Source organism: Oncorhynchus gorbuscha, linkage group LG17 (genome assembly GCF_021184085.1).
Source record: "Oncorhynchus gorbuscha isolate QuinsamMale2020 ecotype Even-year linkage group LG17, OgorEven_v1.0, whole genome shotgun sequence".
Lineage (NCBI taxonomy): Eukaryota > Metazoa > Chordata > Actinopteri > Salmoniformes > Salmonidae > Oncorhynchus > Oncorhynchus gorbuscha.
Genome location: NC_060189.1, coordinates 14,250,334 through 14,269,307, shown reverse-complemented (window position 1 = coordinate 14,269,307; position 18,974 = coordinate 14,250,334). Strand labels below are relative to the sequence as shown.

The 18,974-nt window shown below is 42.9% G+C and overlaps 1 protein-coding gene across 8 annotated transcripts in view; it reads left to right on the top strand.

Moving 5' to 3' along the window:
• Window positions 1-11,266: 11,266 nt before the first annotated feature.
• Window positions 11,267-18,974, top strand: part of LOC124002041 (homeobox-containing protein 1-like) — a 35,449-nt gene continuing 27,741 nt past the window's right edge. For 3 of the 8 annotated variants that reach the window (XM_046309254.1, XM_046309253.1, XM_046309251.1), the window contains exons 1-2: window positions 15,613-15,701; window positions 18,396-18,956. In XM_046309254.1, coding sequence (XP_046165210.1) covers window positions 15,670-15,701; window positions 18,396-18,956 — 593 coding nt within the window. In that variant the 5' untranslated portion in view covers window positions 15,613-15,669. The other 5 variants (XM_046309256.1, XM_046309258.1, XM_046309257.1 and 2 more) reach the window with 5 other exon arrangements.

The window sequence follows — 18,974 nt, the reverse complement described above, 5'->3', positions numbered from 1 at the left end:
AATGATTGGCAAATTTTTTATACTTTTTTTTTAATCAAGGGAGGCCAGATGCTAGCTGGCTTCCCTTGCCTTCAATGCTACGGCCGGCAACAATGTCACACTCGTTTGGACCAGACAGCACCAGATAGATGGCCTACACAGTTTTTATTTTTTATTTTACTTTTATTAACCAGGCAAGTCAGTTAAAAACAAATTCTTATTTTCAATGACGGCCTAGGAACAGTGGGTTAACTGCCTGTTCAGGGGCAGAACGACAGAGTTTGTACCTTGTCAGCTCGGGGATTTGAACTTGCAACCTTCCGGTTACTAGCCCTATGCTCTATGCTCTAACCACTAGGCTACCCTGCCGCACATAGAGACAGAGGGGTGCTGTTTTGCTCACTCAGATGCTTTCTCCTGTGAGATACATCAAATCAAATAGTATTTGTCACATGCGCCGAATACAACAGGTGTAGACCTTGCAGTGAAATGCTTACTTACAAGCCCTTAACCAAGAATGCAGTTCAAGAAATAGAGTTAAGAAAATATTTACTAAATAAACTTAAGAAAAAAGAAAATAAGAAGTAACAATAAAATAACAATAACCAGGCTATATACAGTGGGGAGAACTTAATGTCATGCAATAAAATGCTAATTAATTACTTAAAAATGATTTTCTGGATTTTTGTTTTAGATTCTGTCTCTCACAGTGTACCTATGATAAAAATGACAGACCTCTACATGCTTTGTAAGTAGGAAAACCTGCAAAATCGGCAGTGTATCAAATACTTGTTCTCCCCACTGTATATCCTACCAATTCAAAGCTGCATTCAGCAAATTACGGAATTGCGAGAGCTAGCTACAGTTGAAGTCGGAAGTTTACATACACTTAGGTTGGAGTCATTAAAACTCGTTTTTCAACCACTCCACAAATTTCTTGTTAACAAACTATAGTTTTGGCAAGTCGGTTAGGACATCTACTTTGTGCATGACACAAGTACTTTTTCCAACAATTGTTTACAGACAGATTATTTCACTTATAATTCACTGTATCACAATTCCAGTGGGTCAGAATTTTACATACACTAAGTTGACTGTGCCTTTAAACAGCTTGGAAAATTCCAGAAAATTATGTCATGACTTTAGAAGCTTCTGATAGGCTAATTGACATCATTTGAGTCAATTGGAGGTGTACCTGTGGATGTATTTCAAGGCCTACCTTCAAACTCAGTGCCTCTTTGCTTGACATCATGGGAAGACCTCAGAAAATAAATTGTAGACCTCTACAAGTCTGGTTCATCCTTGGGAACAATTTCCAAACGTCTGAAGGTACCATGTTCATCTGTACAAACAATAGTACGCAAGTATAAACACCATGTGACCACGCAGCTGTCATACCGCTCAGGAGGGAGATGCGTTCTGTCTCCTAGAGATAAACGTACTTTGGTGCAAAAAGTGAAAATCAATTCCAGAACAACAGCAAAGGACCTTGTGAAGATGCTGGAGAAAACATGTACACAAGTATCTGTATCCACAGTAAAACAAGTCCTATATCGACATAACCTGAAAGGCTGCTCAGCAAGGAAGAAGCCACTGCTCCAAAACCGCCATAAAAAAGCCAGACTACGGTTTGCAACTGCACATGGGGACAAAGATTGTAGTTTTTGGAGAAATGTCCTCTGGTCTGATAAAACAAAATAGAACCGTTTGGCCATAATGACCATCGTCATGTTTGGAGGAAAAAAGGTGAGGCTTGCAAGCTGAAGAACACCATCCTAACCGTGAAGCACGGGGGTGGCAGCATCATATTGTGGGGGTGCTTTGCTGCAGGAGGGACTGGTGCACTTAACCAAATAGATGGTATCATGAGGTAGGAAAATGATGTGGTTATATTGAAGCAACATCTCAAAACATCAGTCAGGAAGTTAAAGCTTGGTCGCAAATGGGTCTTCCAAATGGACAATGACCCCATGCATACTTCCAAAGTTGTGGCAAAATGGCTTAAGGACAACTAAGTCAATGTCCTGGAGTGGCCATCACAAAGCCCTGACCTCAATCCTACAGAGAATTTGTGGGCAGAACTGCTAAAGCATGTGCGAGCTGACCTAGCTGACCTAAGACAGGGAATTTTTTACTAGGATCAAATGTCAGGAATTGTGAAAAACTGAATTTGAATGTATTTGGCTAAGATGTATGCAAACTTCTGACATCAACTGTATGTATTGTCCCGCAAAATGGCTAAACATAGCAAGCCATTCACTGAAGGCAAATTCATTAAAGAATGTTTCATTGACTCTGCAGCAATGACAAGATAAGAGCCTGAGAGTGAAAGAGCTGTTTGAAAATATTTCCCTGTCAAGATGAACAGTGACACATCGTGTTGAGGACATCGCAGAGAATATGGAACAACAGTTGAAAGACCAGGTAAAGGATTTCACCTATTTCTCCTTGGCCCTGGATGAGAGCAGTGATGCAAATGACACGGCACAGTTCAAATCAAATCAAAGTGTATTTGTCACGTGCGCCAAATACAACAGGGGTAAACCTTACAGTCAAATGCTTACTTACAGGCCCTGCGATTTGTAAGTAAAACATAGGTATTAGGTGAACAATAGATAAGTAAAGAAATAAAAACACCAGTAAAAAGACAGTGAAAAATAACAGAGCGAGGCTATATACGTTTTTGAGTTTTGAAAAGTTATCCAGTGTGACCACTGATGGGTGTCCAAACTTGACAGGAAAAAACGTGGCCTTTTGAAAAGGACACAAGATCAAGTAGCAAAATCTTAAAACCACAGGCAGTTTGTCTCACTGTTGGAAGTGACAGAGTCGGGCCATGCAGATCTCCCCTACCACACAAACGTGAGATTGCTGAGTTTGGGAAAGATGCTTAAAAGGGTATGGGACCTGAAGTTGGAGATTGCTGAGTTTTTGGAGATGAATGGAAAATATGTGGACAAGATAAAGAAAAGTTGGCTGATTTTGCCTTCACCGTGGACATTATGGCTCTCATGAATGAATTGAATTCCAAACTACATGGGAAGGGCCTTTTTGCACATCAGATTTACATCCTTGTCAAAGCCTTCAGGGGAAAATTACTCCTCCTGACCCACCAAGTAGAAGCCAACAATCTCACCCACCTTCCGACACTACTAGTCTGTTCCCTATCAGATGACACTACTAGTCTGTTCCCTATCAGATAATAATAATAATAATAATATATGCCATTTAGCAGATGCTTTTATCCAAAGTGACTTACAGTCATGTGTGCATACATTCTACGTATGGGTGGTCCCGGGGATCGAACCCACTACCCAGATGACACTACTAGTCTGTTCCCTATCAGATGACACTACTAGTCTGTTCTATCAGATGACCAACTGAGCTACAGAGAAGGACAGATGACACTACTAGTCTGTTCCCTATCAGATGACACTAGTATGTTAGTCTGTTCCCTATCAGATGACACTACTAGTCTGTTCCCTATCAGATGACACTACTAGTCTGTTCCCTATCAGATGACACTACTAGTCTGTTCCCTATCAGATGACACTACTAGTCTGTTTTCTATCAGATGACACTACTAGTCTGTTCCCTATCAGATGACACTACTAGTCTGTTCCCTATCAGATGACCAGCGGGAGAAGTACACATGGCTGCTGCTTTGAACTGTGAGTTTTTTCATCATTTTGAGCATTTCAATGTGTTGGAAAATGACATGCTGCTGGATTCCTCTCCTTTCACCTTCAATGTGGTTAACGATCCCAATGACCTGCAAATTGAGCTTATTGATCTTCAGTCTGATGCAGTAATTGGAGAACTATTCAAAACAATGTCACTGACGAGGTTCTATGCATCTTTTGAACAAAACTTTCCAAAGATTAGGAGTCATGCTCAGAAGATGTTTGTACTGTTTGAGTCAACCTATGTATGTGAACAGACATTTTCAGTGATGAAATATAACAAGTCAAGGCACAGATCATCTCTTACTGACTCCCACCTCTCAGCAATCCTGCGCATAGCGACGTCAGAAACTATACCTGACTTCACTGCTTTAGTCAATGCCCATCAGAGACTTCACTCCTCACACTGATGGCGTAGATTAAATGTGATGTTGAGCTCTCTCACTTTCTTGGGTTTTTGTGCATACCCGTTAACAAGAGCTCTGTCCGTGGTGCTGAATGGACAGTGTAATTTTCCCTCCGTGTAGTTCATTGCATGTTTAATAATGAAAATACCTACCAAAAGGAGAACATGGATGTGATTTATTTTTGTGCATGTTAAGAAAGTAAAATAAGTAGCATATCCGGACGTGATTTACAGTAGATATCTGTCAACACAGTCATACACATGATGTATAATCCTGTAATATGATTCTAATGAGGCCCTCCATGGAAAATAATTGCCCAGGCCTGGTCTAGGGTGTCAGGTAAATTGGAGGTGATATAATTCACTAACTAGCATCTAAAAGCAGTTCATGATGACAGATGTGAGTGCTACGGGGCGATAGAAATTTAGTTAAGTTACCTTTGCCTTCCTGGGTACAGGAACAATGGTGGACATATTGAAGCAAGTGGGGACAACAGACTGGGATAGTGAAAGATATCTGCACGTGCTTGGCTTGGGATGCCGTCTGGGCTGGCAGACTTGCGAGGGTTAACACGCCTGAATGTCTTACTGACGTTGGCCACGGAGAACGAGAGCTCAAAGTTCTCGTGAGCTGCAGAGGCCCACGTTGGCAGCTCAGCATTTACCTTGAATGTGCGAAGACGGTGTTTAGCTGGTCCGGCAGCGAGATGACGGTGGCTGGCTTTCCCTTCATAATCTGTTATTGTCTGGAGTCCCTGCCACATATGTCTTGTCTAAGCCTTTGAAAAGTGACTCCACTTTGTCCCTGAACTGTCGTTTTGCCTCTTTGATAGCCATAAGGAGAACATAGCTGGTCTGTTTGTACACGTCCATGTTCCCAGTCACCTTGCCGGTGCGCCATCATGCATAAATTAATTCTGTCCCCCTACACCAAACGCGATCACGACACGCAGGTTAATATATCAAAACAAACTCTGAACCAATGACCCTAATTTGGAGACAGGTCAAAAAGCGTTAAACATTTATGGCAATTTAGCTAGTTAGCTTGCTGTTGCTAGCTAATTTGTCCTGGGATATAAACATTAGGTTGTTATTTTACCTGAAATGCACAAGGTCTTCTACTCCGACAATTAATCCACACATAAAAACGGTCAACCTGAATCGTTTCTAGTCATCTCTCCTCCTTCCAGGCTTTTTCATCGTTGAACTTGTACAGTGATTGGCATCTAAACTTTCATAGTATTACCACGACAACTGGCAACACAGTTCATCTTTCAATCACCCACGTGGGTCTAACCAATGAGGAGATGGCACGTGGGTACCTGCTTCTATAAACCAATGAGGAGATGGGAGAGGCAGGACTTGCAGCGCGATCTGTGTCAGAAATAGGAATGACTTCTATTTTAGCCCTTGGCTACGCAGACGGACGCGAGCAGTGTGGGTGCAATAATTGAATAACATAGATTTCTAAATCACGCGATGCGAGCCATGTAGTCAGGGTATCAGTGTATACGTCGATAATATTTGGAGAGGCAATCCGGAATTTAGGGGTCTCAGGATATGCGGTTTCCAGTTTGCACAAAGTCCAGTGTAGTTCTCTTTTCTTCTTCTTTTTTTTCCTTATTTTCTTTTTCACCCTTTTTTCTCCCGTATTTTGTGGTATCCAATTGGTAGTTACAGTCTTGTCTCATGCTGCAACTCTGTCATGACGTTGCCCGGGGGGGTAGGTTTATGACAGTCATAAATACCTCTTCCCCCCCGTTTTCCTCTCTCTAACCTACTGATGTGAAATTTGAAAACCCCTTGGTTAACATAGAGATTCTGGGAACATCAGAAGGTGGGGGGAAATTAACTATATTCTGGTAATCCGACCAATTGAACATACAGTGCCTTGCGACTTTGCAAACTTTTGCCACATTTCAGGCTTCAAACATAAAGATATACAACTGTATTTTTTTGTGAAGAATCAACAACAAGTGGGACACAATCATGAAGTGGAACGACATTTATTGGATATTTCAAACTTTTTTAACAAATCAAAAACTGAAAAATTGGGTGTGCAAAATTATTCAGCCCCTTTTCTTTCAGTGCAGCAAGCTCTCTCCAGAAGTTCAGTGAGGATTTCTGAATGATCCAATGTTGACCTAAATGACTAATGATGATAAATACAATCCACCTGTGTCTAATCAAGTCTCCGTATAAATGCACCTGCACTGTGATAGTCTCAGAGGTCCGTTAAAAGCGCAGAGATCATCATGAAGAACAAGGAACACACCAGGCAGGTCCGAGATACTGTTGTGAAGAAGTTTAAAGCCGGATTTGGATACAAAAATATTTCCCAAGCTTTAAACATCCCAAGGAGCACTGTGCAAGCGATAATATTGAAATGGAAGGAGTATCAGAGCACTGCAAATCTACCAAGACCTGGCCGTCCCTCTAAACTTTCAGCTCATACAAGGAGAAGACTGATCAGAGATGCAGCCAAGAGGCCCATGATCACTCTGGATGAACTGCAGAGATCTACAGCTGAGGTGGGAGACTCTGTCCATAGGACAACAATCAGTCGTATATTCCACAAATCTGGCCTTTATGGAAGAGTGGCAAGAAGAAAGCCATTTCTTAAAGATATCCATAAAACGTGTTGTTTAAAGTTTGCCACAAGCCACCTGGGAGACACACCAAACATGTGGAAGAAGGTGCTCTAGTCAGATGAAACCAAAATTGAACTTTTTGGCAACAATGCAAAACGTTATGTTTGGCGTAAAAGCAGCACAGCTCATCAACCTGAACACACCATCCCCACTGTCAAACATGGTGGTGGCAGCATCATGGTTTGGGCCTGCTTTTCTTCAGCAGGGACAGGGAAGATGGTTAAAATTGACGGGAAGATGGATGGAGCCAAATACAGGACCATTCTGGAAGAAAACCTGATGGAGTCTGCAAAAGACCTGAGACTGGGACAGAGATTTGTCTTCCAACAAGACAATGATCCAAAACATAAAGCAAACTCTACAATAGAATGGTTCAAAAATAAACATATCCAGGTGTTAGAATGGCCAAGTCAAAGTCCAGACCTGAATCCAATCGAGAATCTGTGGAAAGAACTGAAAACTGCTGTTCACAAATGCTCTCCATCCAACCTCACTGAGCTCGAGCTGTTTTGCAAGGAGGAATGGGAAAAAATGTCAGTCTCTCGATGTGCAAAACTGATAGAGACATACCCCAAGCGACTTACAGCTGTAATCGCAGCAAAAGGTGGCGCTACAAAGTATTAACTTAAGGGGGCTGAATAATTTTGCACGCCCAATTTTTCAGTTTTTGATTTGTTAAAAAAAGTTTGAAATATCCAATAAATGTCATTCCACTTCATGATTGTGTCCCACTTGTTGTTGATTCTTCACAAAAAAATACAGTTTTATATCTTTATGTTTGAAGCCTGAAATGTGGCAAAAGGTCGCAAAGTTCAAGGGGGCCGAATACTTTCGCAAGGCACTGTATGTAGTGGTACTTATTAATAAATATGATGTCAATTCGGTTGTCATCTGAGACATTCTCATCAATGATAAGATGACATAAACTCTACAGTGTAAAGTCTACACATCAGAGTTATCGGATTCACATGGAATTGTTGTTCAATTTAAGTGTTTGAATATGAAATTATTCGTGATGAGATGAAATTTAGATTTTAGCTTCGAAAATGTGAGAATTAGGTTTTCATGATTGAATTAGGCCGACTCAGTGGCCAGCTCACGTGAAGAGACATAGGTTGTAAACTATGAAACACACCCCTTTTCTCCCTCCACTATATAAGCCCTTGACGAAAATATAACCTCCTGGTTCCGAGGATGTCAGGACGACGGTCCGATGTCAGAATGGTTCAGATAATAACTACAGAACGAAGCAACATCAGTGTGAGCTTTGGTTGCGAATGGTATGAACTTTGAACACTGATTCACTACAGAAGTGATACCTCCTAGCCGTTGAGTTAGCAACAGCAGCTGCAAACGAGGGTTAGGAAGGAACAGACAGAGTATTCTGTCTATCACACAACGACGTTACTACAACGTATCCAATTGACCACCAGAGACATTCTTCAAAGGACAAAGGACTCGGTTTGGCAACACGGCCTTCCATCTACCACCAACCTACCGAAGCGCAGCTCAGAGTAAATATTTATTGCATTTTCCTTTTCCAAATGGGCGGTAATTTAGAATGCTTAAAATACTGTATTTACTATAGTACAGCTTCTTCCTTTGGTCCTCAGTCTTCCCGCTCTTTCACTGAAACCCAGCCCTTTTCTTTTGTGTAACCAGCTGTCATATCTGTTCCACCCGCTAGGGACGGTTTCCTTTATGACGTAATTTGTAATCAAGGTATGATTAATTCTGTGTATATGGAATTCTGTGTGATTAGTTAGGTGTTTAGTAAATAAATAATTAAACCCAATTTTGCATTGCTGATTCAACTTGTTAGCCAGGGTTCGTGAAGATAACCAAGAATGTACAACTTTCAGATGAGACTGAATTAAGGTGACGATTAATATTGAATGCTATTGATGTAAAATATTACTAGGTCTTTAAGAGTTTATTCGGAAGATAACAGCTATATAAATATTATTTCGTGGTGCCCCTACTCTCTAGTTAATTACATTTACATGATTAGCTCAATCAGGTAATATTAATTACGGAGAAAGGATTCTATAGAATAGCATGTCATATCACTTAATCCGACATAGCCAAAGACAAGACAACTCCTATACGGACTCAGGAGAGGCGAAGGTCGGGAGCCGTGCGTCCTCCGAAACACAACCCAACCAAGCCTCACTGCTTCTTGTGACAATGCCCCCTTAACCCGGAAGCCAGCCGCACCAACGTGTTGGAGGAAACATTGTACACCCGGAGACCGTATCAACGTGCACTGTCTGCCACAGAAGTTGCTAGTGCGCGATGGGACAAGAACATCCCTGCCGGTCAAACCCTCCCCTCCCTAAAGATGCTGGGCCAATTGTGCGCCGCCCCATGGGTCTCCTGGTCGCGGCCAGCTACGACAGAGTCTGGACTCGAACCCAGAATCTCTAGTGGCACAGCTAGCTCTGCGATGCAGTGCCTTAGACCACTGTGCCACTCGAGAGGCCCAATATGGTTCCTTGAGAGCCGTCGTGGTGTTGGCATGGGGGTAATGTACATTGCCATGACGATGACCGAATAAAATTATATTGGGAGGTAATGCAGCCAGCATTTGATGGTGAGGTATTCCAGATTGGGAAAACAAAAGGACCATGAGTAGTTAATCATGAAACATACACCTCCGCCTTTCTTTTTCCTGGAGAGTTTGTTCTTCCTGTCCTCACGGTGGACGAAGAACCCCGTTGGTTGAATGGACAGGGAAAGTATATCCAGAGGGAGCCATGATTCCGTAAAAACAGAGTATGTAACAGTCCCTAATGTCTCTCTGGAAAGAGATCCTCGCTCTGAGCTCATCGACTTTATAGTCCAGGGACTGAACGTTACCGAGTAATTTTCTTGGAAGCTGTAGTTGGTATGCACATCTCCTGAGTCTGACTACGAGACCACTTATTTTTCCTCTTCTACTGCTACTGCGTCTTGGAGCAGCTCCCAGGATGAATGGAACTGCCTCAGGAAGTTCAAACAAAGTATCCAATTCAGGGAAGTCTAATTTATGATCTAAATGCTAGTCAGTGACCACTGATCCAATATCCCAAAGTTATTTTTGTCTGTAGGTAATAATGCAAAAAACCTTTTTGGAGCAAATTATGTTAAAAAAAATTACTACAAAGTTGGCTAGGAGCTAGGACAGGACAACCATGTCTGTCGGCAGAGGGTTGACAAGATATTAACTGCTTATCTTCAACTTTTTAATGAGAAATAATATATAACTCAGACACCCATACATAACCCACAAGTCATGCCACCAGGGGTCCCTTCACAGTCCCCAAGTCCAAAACGAATTCCCGGCAATGCACAGTGTTATACAGAGCCATAATCACATGTAACTCTCATCCATCTCCAATTCCTCAGGCAAACAGCAAAATTACCTTTAAAACATTTATAAAACAACATCATGGCACAATAGGGATTGAGAAATGATACACACAGACACACTCTAATACACACATTATTCTTTAGTTACATTGTTAGTACTTTGTTATATTAAAATAATGTGTGACTGTTCTTGTCTATCAGCGTATCAGTGTTTTGTAACTTGTCGTGTTTTATATTTTTGTGTGGGCTCCAGGAAGAATAGCTGCTGCTGCGGGAAAAGCTAATGGGGATCCAAATATGACAATAGGGGCGTCAGGGCCTCTTGAAATCCTTGCCGCCCAGACTGTGGAAAGCCACCAACAAAGCCACCAACAAATTAACAAAGACAACATTTTAAAGCATCTCTCAATCAGTTTGGTTGCTGAGCAAATTGAAAAAGCAACTACTCTCGAAAGAGGTAGGCAAGTTGTGGTGTTAACAATGTTTGATTGGACTGTTGTGCAATACAGTGGGCTATGATGTCATAAAGGACATCTAACATGTCACCCCAATCTAATTATGATGATCGCCCCTCCTTTATGACATCACTGCTATACGATAAATTGAATGTTGATGATTTCAACAGGGTGATAGATTGAAATGTGTCTATGGAATAGAGTTTTCTCCAATCACAGTATTCCAGTTTTACCTGTAGTGAGTAGGTAGACAATAACATGGCCAACAGAGAACGTCTGTTCTAACACTTTGCTTCGTCCCTTATAGAGAGCTTACTGTTAAGTTAGGCTTGAAAGGGTGATTGGTTTTTACCCTCCATCATGCCTGTGACTCCAAGCCTGCCCTTGCCCTCTCCCATAGACTTAACAGGCACTCTCTCTCTCTCTCTCTCTCCCAGACCAGGACCACATAAGCACACACACACACACACACACGCACACGCACACGCACACGCACACGCACACGCACACGCACACGCACACGCACACGCACACGCACCACTCGATGAGAACACATCAACAATAAAGCAGTTGATTGCGGACTAATTTAGTGAATAACTTTCTAAACTTTTTGGAAATCAGTAACTTCTATCACTGATAAAGTTTGATTGTCTCATTAGTCAACAAGTCCGCCAGGGGGCGGTCAAAGTCAATCGAATATACTGTTACAAACAAAGCGTTTATCAAGGGTGCATTCAAGATCATATGTTTCTGGGACGTTATGCAACAGCAATTTCCAAAACTACGAATCCCAGGGAACCTCACCCCGCGTTCTAATGTCAATATGGCCACTGTCAGACAGACAAAGGCACATCAATCTCGCCACGAAATGAAATTAGCAGACTAGAGGAGGGCGGCTGTCATTGTATAAACCGTCTGGTGCCTGTTCCCGTGTAGGGGATATAGAAGAGGACTTGTCGCGAGGACCAATTTAACACCGGGTTATTAAATGCTGTGGTGGACGGGGGCCCTAGATTCTAAGATCAAGGTAAGACTTGCAGCTAGTGAGTTAGCTAGCATAACTAGTATTTCTGCAGGCTCGCCCGCAGTCATTGGCACTGGTCCCAATGCTAGTCAGCAAGCTAACTTTAATAGCTAGTAGAGGAGGGGCGAGAGGTTTTACTCCGCCCAACATCTGTCCACGAAGTAAATAATTTGTCTTTGGAGGTCAATGAGTGTCGAATTTGATCAACAAAACATTTAATTGCTAATTTGCTACGTGATGCTTTTGTAATATATTACACATTTCGTAGTGGTTAGGTTGTTACGAATGCATTGATATAAGTGGCCTCACGTGGCATTTCGGTAATTTGGAAAAAATGACTTTATATTGGAGTTGTGCCTGTTGTCATAGAGACAGACTCATCATGGATATAAGCAGTTTTAGCATGGACATTGCTATTGAGAGCTTTCACCATTTTAAAAGTAGTCAACTGGGTGGGGATTCTTATGAATTAGGAGCTATCAGCCAATGAAGAAGAAAACTGACTACTTTAAAAAGGGAGATGCTATAATGTCACAGATAGATACAAAGATGAGGCCTCTATCTATCTGTGTCCTGTTCACATGCATTGTGTCCTCTCATTGGCTGGAATGGTGGTGCATATTCATTAAGTAAACCATTTACTGTTTTTAAGAAGCAAACGGAGCAAAACAAGAGTTTATATTGGACAAATTCAGGTAAGTCCCTCCCCGTTTTGTTCCGTTTAATACACGTGTTGTAACAGCATTTGCGTAAAGAATACATCCCTGGTCTTGCCTTCTAACCATTGTTAGATTGGTCTTTGTCAGTGGTCACTTTATAGCTAATGCCAGGTCAGCTTTTATGAAGTCGTTGGAAAAGTCTGCTTGCTCTATAGAAGTTGTAAATATTACTAGCTAGCTAACTAGCGAGATGTCATAGCTACAACAAAGATATATATAACTAAACCAAGATAGATGACAGCCTGTCATTTCCAATAAGACCAAATGAGTCATAGTGTGCAGAACCAAGCACGAGCTAGCGAGATATTATTTATGTGTTCTAGCATGTTTCCCCATATTTTCGTTAGGGAACGCATACTCTGAAAATCGCGTGTGCAATAACTACATTTCCCTTTGCAGTCCTTCTAAACAATGTGATTTTAAAAAACAAACTTTGTAAAGGGTAATGTTTACAAAACTTTGTCCAGCAGATTTTAGTTTGGGGAACAGCACTGTATTGAGATAAAATGTTTCATCGATGAGAACATTTGCAGAATTTCTGCCTAAATCCATCTCGTTCCATCTTCTCCCACTGCTGGACAGTGGGCTTCCTGTCACTACCATATTTAGTGGTGAGTGGAAACGCCAAGAGGATGCCTCACATTTATACATCCGGTGAAATATCTGTGTCATTGTTCCATCGGTGGCTACAACATTAGTTTATATATTTGTCAAGCTAACTAACTAGCTAGTAATTAACGGTACCCTGTAGCTATTTGTCATTGAACAACCATACTCAACTAATTAGATCACTAGCTAGCAACATGAATTTTGACCACAAGCCATGCCATACTCAACTGGTTAGATAGTTCTGTTTGACATGAACTATTTGCAAAGGTTCGCTAAGTAAGCTAGAGCTGGACCGTGATTGAACACCCCTGTCCCCAAACACTTAGCAAACAGTTGTCAACTCTTACCCCTGGGGTGTTTGCTTGCTGTTTATCTACAGGTTATACATATGGTTTTTGCATTGCATACCTGTCTGACTGTGTTTGAGTTATTCGATTGTTCACGTGCGATTGAGTGTATCGGCCGTGCCATATGATGCATGGGCGTTCGTTTCCCTGTCGATTCACCGTGATTGTCATTTGAGTCACCGTGTTGAAAGCCCCCACCTCATTTTAATCTAGACACGCACCTGATACCAAACTGACACCCCTTTGAAATAAAACATTCTATGTTAGACATGATGCACTCTCATCACATACTTTGAGGCATTTGACTATAGCTCTTGAAAGTAAGCAAAACCCTAACAGGGGAAATGGGTTGGTTTAACTACAACCACAAGCTGAAGATTGACTTGTCAACCAAATGTTTGCTTGTCATTGATTAAACTAATTACTTGTCTTTGGATGACAGTAAACTGTTCCAACTCTGGTCAATGTTTGAGTCTCCCTAGTTAAGCATGCACATGCTTCTTCTAGTCCAAAGTTGTATATCATTACTCGGGTTACCCATTGCATTTCCCTGTGTAGGCTCTGTGTTGCAAGACTAGATTAGCAGTCAGTGTTCGCAATACAAAACCACAGTACAGACGGACACCAAATTCACCAGCGGTGTAGGCCCTTTCATTACGCCGATTCTGTTTTGCAACAGAAACCGTTTACTCCAAAAGGAAAACGTTTTGCACTGAAAACAAGAGTTTCTATTGGACAGATTCAGGTAGGTCTCTCCCCGTTTCGTTCCGTTTGCTTCCATTGGTTCCTAAACTGTAAACTGTTTTCGTTGGAAGATGGTGTATAATAAATACACCCCAGTATCCACCTTTCACCTGGTACCTGGTAATCCATAAGGTTTCTAGGCACAGGGAGTGAGGGAAAGTTTGCCATTTGCTGTGAAGCTATTAGCTAGTGGCTACCTTCCACATCTGGCTAAATACATCTTCCTGGCACCTACTCTTTTCCAGGGGTCCTAACGATTCAACTAAACAGTTTACAAGCTTGGAATGGTTTATTAGGCATGGAAAAATGTGTAGCTTCAGGCTAAGCTCTTATAGCTTGTGTACCAGTCTTTCCGTGCCATCATGCCACTCCTTTCAACTCCTTGTCATGCCAAACAGTTGGAATGATGGCACAAACAAGATCTGGGACCAGGCTACGATCTTTTGCTCCCGAGGACTATAATTTCCTTGGCATTGCAGTTTCCAGCACAAACATGGTACAATAGATGCAAAGAGGTCAGTGGAATGCAGACCGTGGGGGAGAGAAGGACGCCGGATTGGCGCTCGTTCAACCAATCTGACCTCACAATCAGTCATGATTGATGTATTGTAACAGACCGACAATGTGGCTACTAAAGTCCCATTTTGATGTTTGGCTGTTTTCACTGCATATCATTTAGAAGTTGTTACTTTTCAGGTTTAGAAGGAGTGACTGCTAAATGCTAACTCCCATTCATATGAGCTGGTAGCATAGCTAGCATACAGAAATCTGTGGTGGTAGTCCAAGTCGTTTTTGAACTGCAATGCAGTTGATTGGTGACGATGACATGAACATGTATTGGGGTTGACATCCATACAAGCATTACAACTCAAATGGTTTGCCTCAACATGGTGTGAAATACACACAGAAACAATAGCCTAAAAGTAGGATCATTTTGCTGGGGGACAATGAGAAGATGCTGGATCTTTCCCCCACGCGTTTCCATGGCATTTCTATTGCTTGGGTTGAGTTCCATTGACCTCTTTATCGCATCTATGGTTTCACATTCAGAATATGCTAATAGTTGCATCCACTTGTGTAGTATAAGTCTCCCAGTCAGACTCAAACATGCTCAGTACATGTGTAAGACTTTGTTTTTTATGCTGAGTGTGTTCTGACACACACAAACTTTTAAAAAGCCATGAGGCTCTCAGGGCATAGATTTCTCTCTCTCTCTCTTCACGCCGCCCTTCATCCCTCTCTCCCTCCGGTCTTTCTGCTGAGTAGAGATTTATAAAGATAATTGACCAGTGCTAGTCAACTCAGCAGTATTAAACCTCTGTCCTCCACAGAGCCTCTGCACCAGAGGAAGACGGGAAGGTCAGGGAGTTAAAGATTTGTGGAGAAACTTGTTGTCCTTCTGTAGCTCAGTTGGTAGAGCATGGCGCTTGTAACGCCAGGGTAGTGGGTTCGATTCCCGGGACCACCCATACGTAGAATGTATGCACACATGACTGTAAGTCGCTTTGGATAAAAGCGTCCGCTAAATGGCATTTATTATTATTATTATTATTGCTTTACTGAACCAAGGAGCAGCAGCTTGACTCCAGCCCAGGGTTTGTCAATTGCAGACTGACTGACTATAATTGTTTCTTATGGATTCTTCTTTTCGTTCCTGCCCACACCTAGCTGGCACACCTGATTCAACTAGTCAAGCCCTTGATGATTAGCCCAGTTAATTTATTAGTTGTCAGGTGAGTTTGCACGGGGCTAGAGCAGAACATGTATGGTAGGTTTTGGTGTGTTGTATAAGGCTGTACATAACATATAGGCTATATGCAGGTCTCATTAGCACAGATAGAACGAGACAGATGTTTGACCGGATGTATAAATCTAAAGAATCTGGTTTGCATTTCCACTCACTACCAAATATGGTGATGAGAGGAATCCCAGTGGCTGGCAGTGGGAGAGGATGGAGTGAGATGATTTCTGCCAACATTCTGCACATTTTGTCATCTATGATGCATTTGACCTCAATGCAGTTTTATTTCCCAAAAACTAGAATCTATTACAAACAAAGTGGACTAAGTTTTGTAGACTTTGCGAAAGTTTCTAAAAATGCCATTGTTTAGAAGGCGTGCAAGGGTGAATTGAGTTATTTGCACACCCGCACTTCAGAGTAGGAAATCCCTAACGGAAATATGGGAATACATGCTAGAACGTGGCAAATAGGATCTCGCTAGCTCGTGCTCGGCTCGGCCCACCTTGCTTGTTCTGCCTACTATAATTCATTTGCTCCCATTGGAAACGACAGGCTGTTGTCTATCTTGAGTTTGTTATCTTTGTCACTATTGTGTAATATGGATTAAGACTAAGTCTTTCTCCACCAGCCTTCATTCAGTAGGTCTAGACACCAGCCTTCATTCAGTAGGTCTAGACACCAGCCTTCATTCAGTAGGTCTAGACACCAGCCTTCATTCAGTAGGTCTAGACACCAGCCTTCATTCAGTAGGTCTAGACACCAGCCTTCATTCAGTAGGTCTAGACACCAGCCTTCATTCAGTAGGTCTAGACACCAGCCTTCATTCAGTAGGTCTAGACACCAGCCTTCATTCAGTAGGTCTAGACACCAGCCTTCATTCAGTAGGTCTAGACACCAGCCTTCATTCAGTAGGTCTAGACACTAGCCTTCATTCAGTAGGTCTAGACACCAGCCTTCATTCAGTAGGTCTAGACACCAGCCTTCATTCAGTAGGTCTAGACACCAGCCTTCATTCAGTAGGTCTAGACACCAGCCTTCATTCAGTAGGTCTAGACACCAGCCTTCATTCAGTAGGTCTAGACACCAGCCTTCATTCAGTAGGTCTAGACACTATCCTGTGTGTGTGTGTGTACGTATGTTCATGCATGTTTCTGTGCACCTGCACCTGCACCTGTGGTTGTGTGTCCTCTACTGTTTTTGACCCTGTCTGTTTCTGTCTGCCTGTTTGAACTGTACTGCGCTTTTTAATGTGTGTGTGTGTGTCCTGGCTGTGTATGTATCTTTGGCACAATAATGTATGTATTTGTCTATCTGATATCCTATACACTGTCCTATGACTCATCCCCGCTCTCTTTTTAAAGGGAAAATGTGGAGGTTGGCCGCTTGGGACAGAGATTTTTCTTGGCATTTTTCCCAAGTCACACTCTCTCTTAACCCCCTCCCTTTCGCCTCTCAATCTTTCTCTCTCTTATGCATGTGTTCTCTGTCAGCTCTTTCTCTCTCTCACACATACAGTTTGCTCTCTTTCTATTTCCATCTCTCACCCTCCTCCCCCCTTTCACACTATCTAAGTCTGTCTCTGTCTGTCTGTGTTGGTAGAATAATCCATTTAATGTCTGTGCTGCAGCTCCTGAACCAGTCTTCACTAAGCATGCTGCTGATGGGGAGATAAAGTGTGTAAGCTGTATGATGTTTGTTCGTGAGTGCATATGTGTCTCAGTGTAGTCTTTTGTAAGAGCTGCCATGGTCTCCCGCATAATAATAGTTTATGTCAACATGTCTTATGTCTATGCAGCAGTTTTCTGGATGTGTACCAGGCACGACCTAAGGGATGGTAGTAGTTTTCTGGATGTGTACCAGGCAGGGCCTAAGGGATGGTAGTAGTTTTCTGGATGTGTACCAGGCAGGGCCTAAGGGGATGGTAGTAGTTTTCTGGATGTGTACCAGGCAGGGCCTAAGGGATGGTAGTAGTTTTCTGGATGTGTACCAGGCAGGGCCTAAGGGATGGTAGTAGTTTTCTGGATGTGTACCAGGCACGACCTAAGGGATGGTAGTAGTTTTCTGGATGTGTACCAGGCAGGACCTAAGGGATGGTAGTAGTTTTCTGGATGTGTACCAGGCAGGGTCTAAGGGATGGTAGTAGTTTTCTGTATGTGTACCAGGCAGGCCCTAAGGGATCAATCAATCAAATCAAATTTATTTATAATGCCCTTCGTACATCAGCTGATATCTCAAAGTGCTGTACAGAAACCCAGCCTAAAACCCCAAACAGCAAGCAATGCAGGTGTAGAAGCACGGTGGCTAGGAAAAACTCCCTAGAAAGGCCAAAACCTAGGAAGAAACCTAGAGAGGAACCAGGCTATGTGGGGTGGCCAGTACTCTTCTGGCTGTGCCGGGTGGAGATTATAACAGAACATGGTAGTAGTTTTCTGGATGTGTACCAGGCAGGGCCTAAGGGATGGTAGTAGTTTTCTGGATGTGTACCAGGCAGGGTCTAAGGGATGGTAGTAGTTTTCTGGACAGGGGTATATACAATACAGAAACAGCCCCCATCTCTCCAAACATCCATCAATCAATGAATGTATCATCCACAGTCTTGTCCCTCTCTCCTCCTTTCTCCATTCATCCTTTCTAAACTCTCTTTTCTCTCACTCCATCTAAACCCTTCTCCTCTTTCCCTCTCCAGGATGTCTCGGTATACCGACGAGCCTCGTTTCACCATTGAGCAGATTGACCTGCTCCAGCGGCTGAGGAGGACAGGGATGACCAAGCCAGAGCTCATTCACGCCCTGGACATCCTGGAAAGACTGGATCACCAGCACGGACACAAGTTCGGACGCCGTCCCCAGCCCGCCTATCAGGGACCGACGCCCAATTACAACACTAATTCAACATCTTCTTCGGCGTCCTCATCAACGTCCACGACCGCCACACAGACTGGTTACCTGGAGAATGGGAGTGGAAGTGGTGGGAATGGCCTGTCGCCATCGCCTAGCAACAACTATGATATGTCACCGCCCCCTCCGGCGGTTGTATCCGACCCGGTTGCTATGGCAGTGGTGGCGCAGAACGGGCATGGGGTTGGTGGCGGCGATGAGCTGGTTGCCATGACGAACGGGAAGTTGTCTCCACCACGGTTTCCTGACAGTGTAGGCGCGGTGAGTGGCGGCGTGACGGGGAGCGGCTACGGGTTTGAAGCCAGCGAGGAGGAACTCGACGTGGACGACAAAGTTGAGGAACTCCTGAGGTGAGGAGGAGGAGCCTG